General features: G+C 48.3%; 1 protein-coding gene across 1 annotated transcript; it reads left to right on the top strand.

Moving 5' to 3' along the window:
* Positions 1-1,147: 1,147 nt before the first annotated feature.
* Positions 1,148-7,275, top strand: LOC119102090 (serpin-Z7-like). Its single transcript, XM_037225454.1, has 4 exons — positions 1,148-1,215; positions 5,312-5,436; positions 6,366-6,553; positions 6,856-7,275. The coding sequence occupies exons 2-4, from the start codon at positions 5,421-5,423 to the stop codon at positions 7,273-7,275; spliced, it is 624 nt and encodes a 207-aa protein (XP_037081349.1). The 5' UTR covers positions 1,148-1,215; positions 5,312-5,420.
* The last annotated feature ends 516 nt before the right edge of the window (positions 7,276-7,791 follow it).

Below are 7,791 nucleotides of genomic sequence, written 5' to 3'. Positions count from 1 at the left end.
GCAGAAGCACCGAACAGATCGACGATGTCTTCTGCCTGTCAGCCCGCCTTATATCGGCGCCGCCTCCGATGCAGCTACGGCGCATGCGCACAACGTACGGGCCCGCAGCGCGCAGGCACAGCGCAGGGGTGCGGGGTGGCGCGCGGCCCCCCTCACGCTTGTCGTGGCAGCTTTGGAGGAGACTCATTAATAGTCGAACGCTTGGGACGCGAAGTTCTCAAATACTAGTTTAACATGCACTAGCATGCGGCCAGCCGCCTGGCTCTAAATGTCGCACGTTCACAGACACCGCGCTTGCGGATGGTTTGTTTTGACATTACTGCACGTGGGATTCCCCTTCAACCTGCCCGCCGTTAGCATGCGTCAGACCAGGGGAGCGGGCTGAGTCTTTTATCGCTGCTCAGCACCCCCTCCCTATTCTGCGCCCTCGATCACTGGACAGTCTGGCCCAGCACCAACAAGCTTGCTTTAATATTATTGTAACGTCTAATGCATGGATAATATCAGACTGGAAGAGCGGAATGAACATGAGAGCAAATCATGATGGACTGCACACCAAACTCGGCTTGTCAGTACAAATTTTGATGTAACAAAAAATGCAATAACTTAAAGAATGTGTTTGCTTATTGAGGTCTACCCGACGTGATTCAGGCAAGACGATTACACAAACCTCATGATGGTACGTATCTGGACGCAAATATTCGGCGAGAGTGATGAACAATCGACGGAGTAAAATACATAAGTTGCGTGCATAGCCAGTGCACGTTTGTGATATCTCCCGGGCACCAGAAATGTATAAATTGCCACATTTAGTGGCATTCTTAGACTATTGGGGATGCCATTCTGCCAATATGTTAGTTTAGGCTGTAATACTTAATCGGTAATTAAACCAGTACTAAACCAGTCTTAAAAAAATTCGTTGTAGTTGTATGATTGCCACAACGATTCATTGAAATTGAAGAGTGAGATCATTAAACCGGTACGGATTTCAAATAAACCTTTTTTTTGTAAAAGTCCGGTCGCCCAGCCTGTTAGAGTATAGGGCCATGAATCGGACCACAGCCTGTCACCGTACGCCCACCGTTGCCAGTGACGGACGGGTCGGGGGTCAACAGGTCACGGGGATGACGCATCGAAGTGTATGCCACGAGGCGTCAACGAGGGTTAACAGTCAAAGCTTTGCGTGTTGTCGGGCGGTGAACAGTGTCGCTCCGGGTGAGTAGGGTTACGTCATACGCTTTTAAATTTATGCCTTTTTAGCTCTCTAAAAAATGCAACTTGCTTTTGCTATCGGTTGTGGTAGCATGCCACGTTTGGGAGCGCTCTTAAAAGCGGACGAAAATTAAGGAAAAGCCGCTGTGGGTAACGCGATATGATGACGCGATAATTCCTAGGCTGTGGATGGGAATTCCAGAGTTTGTACTCCGCTTTTTCCGACCGAACTCACGCCGGTCACCTGAAAACTAACTGGCCAACAGTGGACAAAGATGTCTTTCGATCTCGTTTTGCAAAATCGCCAGATGCAGCATACCCGTTGTCCCAAATTGATGCTGTGGATTTGGAGGTCAGCCTCGCACTTCTTAATATTTTCCGATAATTCAGTCAACAGGGAACAACTTAATGTGCTTGTTCAAGATTTCCTTAAAACGAAAAACAGTGACTGCCTAGACTTATACAATACCACACATGACCATTAAAATGATTCTCCACGACAGATTCGGAACTGTCATAACGGTGCAGAATATATCATTGTGAACCATAATTGAAGAAAGGAAGTGATTCACATTTGTATGGGATTTTGAAATGAGATAGCCATGTTGGAGGTCATGCAATGCCGTTCACAGCCATACCTTTAAGACTTAAGACTTAAGACTTGAAACCCTCTTGTTTTCTCGCTTGTTGCCCGCGAACTCATCCCGAATTTTCGTGGCCACTCAGACATCCATAACGCACGAATACCGCCACCTCATTGCCATGTAGTGATCAAGATCGAGAAAAATATCTCACTAAATTATTACTGTCTTGCGTGCGACAGAACGGTTAACGACATCAACGGATATGAGTCGGCCCTCCACCAGTGAGTCCGCATTGAAAGGGAGAGAGCTTGGATACGCCACTGGTGCATGTGTTGGGTGTCTAACAAAAACAAAAAGGACGATGGAAAAAGCTGCGCACCGTTCGGTTCCCTAATACCCAGGCATCCCGCGCTGCCCGTTTTTCACTGTTGGAGCCTTTGTCATGCTCAGGCCTGGATTTATCACCGGGACGCGAGCATGCCCATCTGACTTTCGGCGGATGAAGTCGCGTGCCCAACACCGAACTAACGATCTGGACTGTCCTCGGGAATCGCTCGCCCACTGCGCCAGGTGTGCCAGCTTCTGCTGAATACTCAGGACCTACAGCACGTCCAGACCGAGGGTGTCTTCAGCCGTTGGCGACTCAATCACTCAACTTAGCAACTCAGCAAGCATCCACCGGCCGAGGGTCGATGGAGGGATTTGATGTCGCCAATGCTGTCACACTACGCTCTATCAGCCGGAAGATCTGTGCATTCGCCCAGCATGTCATGAACGCCCGCTGCCTTCAAACAGCACGCTATCAAGGTGGATGCGTGGCTTCCAAGTCCCAGCTCGATGTTGGCACCATCCGTGCGGCACTCCGGGTGCTGAAGCCGGCGGTGGAGACCATGGACCCGCTGCAGTGCATCTGATGCTGCTTCTGCGTTAGCGAGATAACATTGCACGGTCGACAGTATTGTAACCTGAGCCTGCTGTTAGACGAGGAAGATCGTTGTTAATTGATCCACTGCATTCATTATGAATAGCCAAAAAGGTTATGGACGTTGGTTATGACGCGCTCTTAGGCTGATGAGCGCGCTCTTAGGCTGAGAGCGCGTTAATGCCCGAACAGGTCTTATTCGGTATTTTCCAGGCAAAGATGAGCAAAGCAGCGGTACCTCTTGCACTACGAAACCAGCAACCGTCAGGGCCTAGCTCTAGTGAATGACTAAGCCCCAGTGTGCATTGACTCGACTTTCCCTCTTAGATGGAGCCGCGCGAATGCGCCTGACCTGCTCCGGGTCGGGACCTCCTGCCGAGGAGCTTGGGGCACCTTATGTGCTTCTTGGGCTGCCATGCCCCACTGCTCTTCAAATATATTTCAGGCAGCAAGGTTAGAGATATGCCCGCACTCCGTCCCGTACACCGTCATAGGCTACATCGATGCGACCATTTTGTTCTGTCGGGCGTGATCTGCCAAACCGAAGCCCCATCCAAATGCCAACTGGGACTCAGAAGCCCCATGGATTCGCTAGGGGTAAATACACCGCTGAACGGCAGCTGTGATGCACGAAATAAACTGGCAACTTAAGGGTACATTTTCACCAGATATCACCAGATAAAGGTCATCTGGTGATTCCGAAGCCATAGATAAGCCCTTACGTCAAGCACTTCTTTGGCGTAAAACGCAACGGATCGTCCTCAAAAAGTTTCCTTCATGGGTTCTACATCACCGCCTCGCTTCTTGAAATGTCTTCAAAATCAGGCATTGCTGTCAAGTTTTTTCATTCATTCATATCTTCTTTGACCTCACGAATCATTCCACCCACCAAGCGTGTTGTAATACATGCCATCTCTCATGGCCGTTATAACGCGTGCGACTGTCTCAGCGTTAAAGAGGTGCCCTCGGTGACGTCAAATACGGATCTTTGCTGAGAAGAACGTTGTCGGGACGGTTTTACCTGGTATATATCGCCTTGTATAGTATAAGGTTTCTTTAAATCCGCGGGATAATACCTTTAACGTTCGTATATATTTGAGTGTAAACAGAGCGTTTCATACCTTCGTGGTTTTTACTACACAGGCGTGTTGAGAGATTAGTATATTGCAAACATTACATAACACACACGTGGAAGAGGAAGGCAAGTGAAATGCAATATTTTCATGGTGGTTGACAAGGAATCCAATGGATTTCATCCGTATGAGCGGCCAGTTTCAAATAGAAATTCCGTGGTATTCTGAAGGAGTTAGAGAAAATTGGAACTACTGATCACATAGTACGCCTCTGATCTAACAATTATTGAAAAAAGAGGCGTTACACGCCCTTTAAAGAAAGTATAAGATGAGTGTAATGGGAGCTTGTTGTTTTGCATTGCATTTTGAAGTAAGATGTCTATTATTAAGATCATTCAGTGCCATTCAGAACCCGGTCCTTGTTGAGACTAAAAACCGTTTGGTTTCTATAGTTGACACCTGCGAATATGTGCAGTCTATTTCGCGCAGACTCTTTCGTACACACTATTTCAAGGCCGCACAGGCGTACGCCATGAGAACATCACCCAAATACTGCCACCTCAGGAGTTGGCTGTACGCCTCCATATACTGCGATGTACTCATTGTACACTTCAGCACGTGTGCCAAGTATACTCACTGGTTAGGTGATGCCCAGGTCAGACAAATGTGATCCTTATAGATATTCGCGTCTAGTGCATATCAGCACGATTTCTAGCCTTCAACCAATCGAATGTGTTCAATGCAACTGTCGAGCATCAACTACATTTTGTGCTATATAATGCCGAAAGTTCCGCGATCGTACAACTTATTACACACATAAGACAGGGATCAAATAACTTAAGAATAGCTGCATAACCGAGCATGTGAATGCAAGCAAACAATGTAATGTCACGGACGTATATTCAACAACACTGCGAAGCATTCTCAGACATTCAGTCATACATTTTAATTTATTATCCTCCCAGAACAAAATAGTACTCACGCGTATTTTCTGCGGGAAAGCGGACAGTCCCGCGGGAGACGCGTTGTTTCCGCACTGATGTGACGTAAGCCCAAAACTTAAACTAACTACCAAATTGTGCATTTCAGCTTAGAAGCACAATGATGGTATTGAAACTGAGAAATGATGCATTACCGTCGATTTCATCAAACAAAATCTAAACGCAGGTCCAAAAAAAGTGTCATCCAGCATGCAGATCAAAATTTGCGCTATTATCTTAAAATCACGAAATTTAGAGTGATGTATCGCATTTGTGCTACACCAGTTTTATGCAACATGCAGAGCACCGGAGATAAACCTTGCCAACTTAAAAATTGTGCGAGTTATCTCTGAAAAGCTGAAAATAAGACCGAGCATAAAGTCTCACCATTTTCCCTTTAGATGAGATTAGGTCAAAATGCGAGAGATGGGGTGTTACTAGCCTGTCGATCTAAGGTGAAAAGCCATGCTACTGATCCAAGTTTCGTGGCTTTAGCGCCATCCATCCAAGTTTCACTGCGTTATATCTCTTATCCCACAGATCCTGGCTTCATCGTCTCGTCACTGCTGAAAGCGAACCAAGCCGGACGTCAACTATAATCTCACGTAACAGAGTTCGTTCTACTCCCATTCAACACTACGAGGACATCATGAAACGCAATGCAGGTGAGAGCTGGTTGACGCCGATCGAGCGCAGCTCGGTGTCAGTAACGCGCCAATGGATATTTCTGGATCTTCCATAAGTACGAAACCACCATGAGCCATAACCTACTATTATAAAGGTCAACATAAGCTGGGTCTGTTAGATCTGGCTCATTCCTATCACTCGGACCATTAAACAATTTATGCATGGAATAAATGTGTGGTCACGAAATATTGCTCAGATCGAACTCAGCGGATGTTCCTCGCGAAGGCAATGAACAACTTACTGTTCAACTCCATTAACTGAAACACAATCTGCAATATCGTAGACCATACACTATGTCCTTGGTAATAATACCGTTTAAAAAACTGGCGTGATCAATATATCACTAGTGCTGTGTCGCCTTCCATGATCCTACATAAAGCCGGTGTCTGGAGAATTGTTGCAGCGTAGACAGAGAACTCCTAAGAAAGGAAACAGGCCCAACAAATACAGAGGACATGTCTCAACCCTCTACGCATTTGTCAGCAAAGTAATTTTGCGCACGCTCAACCTGGTTCAAAACCAAGTGAGAATGACCTTTTTAATGTTTCATTTTACCTTGCAGTTCAAATGCCGTCGGAATTTGGGTTGACGCATGTTACTATGCGGGATATTTGAGCAACTGGGAAGTGGGAAAAACTTACTTTTGAAACTTAAAATAGACAGGGCGTCACATGCAGAGGATTTTAGATTTGAATTGATCTACATCAAAAGAATCTGTATTGATGCAGAGCTCTTGTACTCGGGACCTTTGCGACAGTGATCGGCAACAAATCAGACGAGAGGTGATGTTACATGCAACACACTGGAAGGTCATGCACTCGTAGTGGCAATCTTTGGGAATTTACCGATATCTCAAAAAAGGAAGCTTGTGAGTTTCTATGCGACCCGAGATGACTCGCCTTTTCAGGCGCCTGGCTGGCGCCACTCCTGCTGCTGGCCACGCTGGGAGGCGCCTGTGTGCCCACTGACCTGGACATGAAGCTGCTGAGGGAGGTGACGTCGGGTCCGGTGGCCAACCACGTGATCTCACCGTTCCTGATGTCGCTGCTGATGTCGCAGGTCTGGCTGGGCGCCAGAGGTGCCACTAGAGCCGAGGTGAGAGCCCAGTTGGCTGATTTTCATTAAGACCTACCATCAACACTGGCTCCGGGCACATGTGCCAGTCCGGAACCAGTGCAGACAACACCAGCTTTTGGCACATCTGCCAACCGAGAACCCGTGCAGATGCCACCAGCCCCGGGCACATATGCCAGTCCGGAACCAGTGCATATGCCACCAGACCCGGTCTCATGCGTTAACTTATCGCAAGACACACAGCGTAACTCACCGCACCGTGATCTTTATTGATTAAATGCGGAGGAGAGATATGACAACGTTTGCTTGTGTGCTGCACCCAGATGACGCCTGTGCTGGGAATGTCCGGCCCAAAGGACACATCGTTCCTCCATGGCTACCGCTCGGCCTTGGCGGTCCTGTCTGGAGCCAGCAATGGCGTCACGACGTCAGTGTACAACAGGATCTACCGCAAGCACAGCTTCAGTGTGCGCCGCACCTTCAGCGACCTTTTAGCGCGCTACTATGGAGCCGGGGTGGAGGTGCTACCAAGAGACGCCGGGAAGGCCGCTGAGGTCATCAACAACCAGGCGTCGGTGGCAACGCGCGGACACATCAAGGACCTGGTGACAAGTGCCGACGTCAGCAACGCCGTACTGGTGCTCTTCAGCGCCGTGTATTTCAAGGGCACCTGGCTTTATCGCTTTGACAAGGGCGGACAGAAGCCGTTTTTGACACCGCGCGCGATCGGCCGACAAACATGATGAAGTTGAAGGCGGAGCTTGGTTACACCAGCCACTCACTTCGATGTAGTGTCGTTGCCGTACCAAAACAAAGATTACAGTTTGTTAGTGCTGCGCCCGCACCGTCGCTCGCTGGCTGCCGTTGCCAGGCTGCAGAAGTCTCTGGACGGTCTGGACGTGTCCCGGTTATACAGCCAACTGAGTCAGCGGTTAGTCCGTGTACTGATGCCGCCCTTCAAGATCGAGCGTCGCTATGAGCTGCCCGCCAACATGCGAAACCTAGGCATCCGGAGGATTTTCCAAGTGCAGGCGGAGTTCGGCGGTATCACGTCGCGAAACATCTTTGTCAGCAACATCATCCACAAGGCGGTAATAGAGGTGAACGAGAATGGTACAACGGCTGCGGCAGCTGGAGTGGTCATATTCAGAGAATCGGTGCCCATTATCGTGAACTTCACTGCAGACAGACCATGTTTTGTCTTCCTTTACCACAAGCGTGAAAAAATCACCTTGTTTGCTGGATTGGTGGCTAATCCT

The sequence above is a fragment of the Pollicipes pollicipes genome, unplaced genomic scaffold (assembly GCF_011947565.3).
Source record: "Pollicipes pollicipes isolate AB1234 unplaced genomic scaffold, Ppol_2.1 Scaffold_5570;HRSCAF=6592_pilon_pilon_pilon, whole genome shotgun sequence".
Classification (NCBI taxonomy): domain Eukaryota; kingdom Metazoa; phylum Arthropoda; class Thecostraca; order Pollicipedomorpha; family Pollicipedidae; genus Pollicipes; species Pollicipes pollicipes.
Note: the sequence above shows the minus strand (reverse complement) of the source record. Positions and strands in the feature narration are given on the sequence as shown.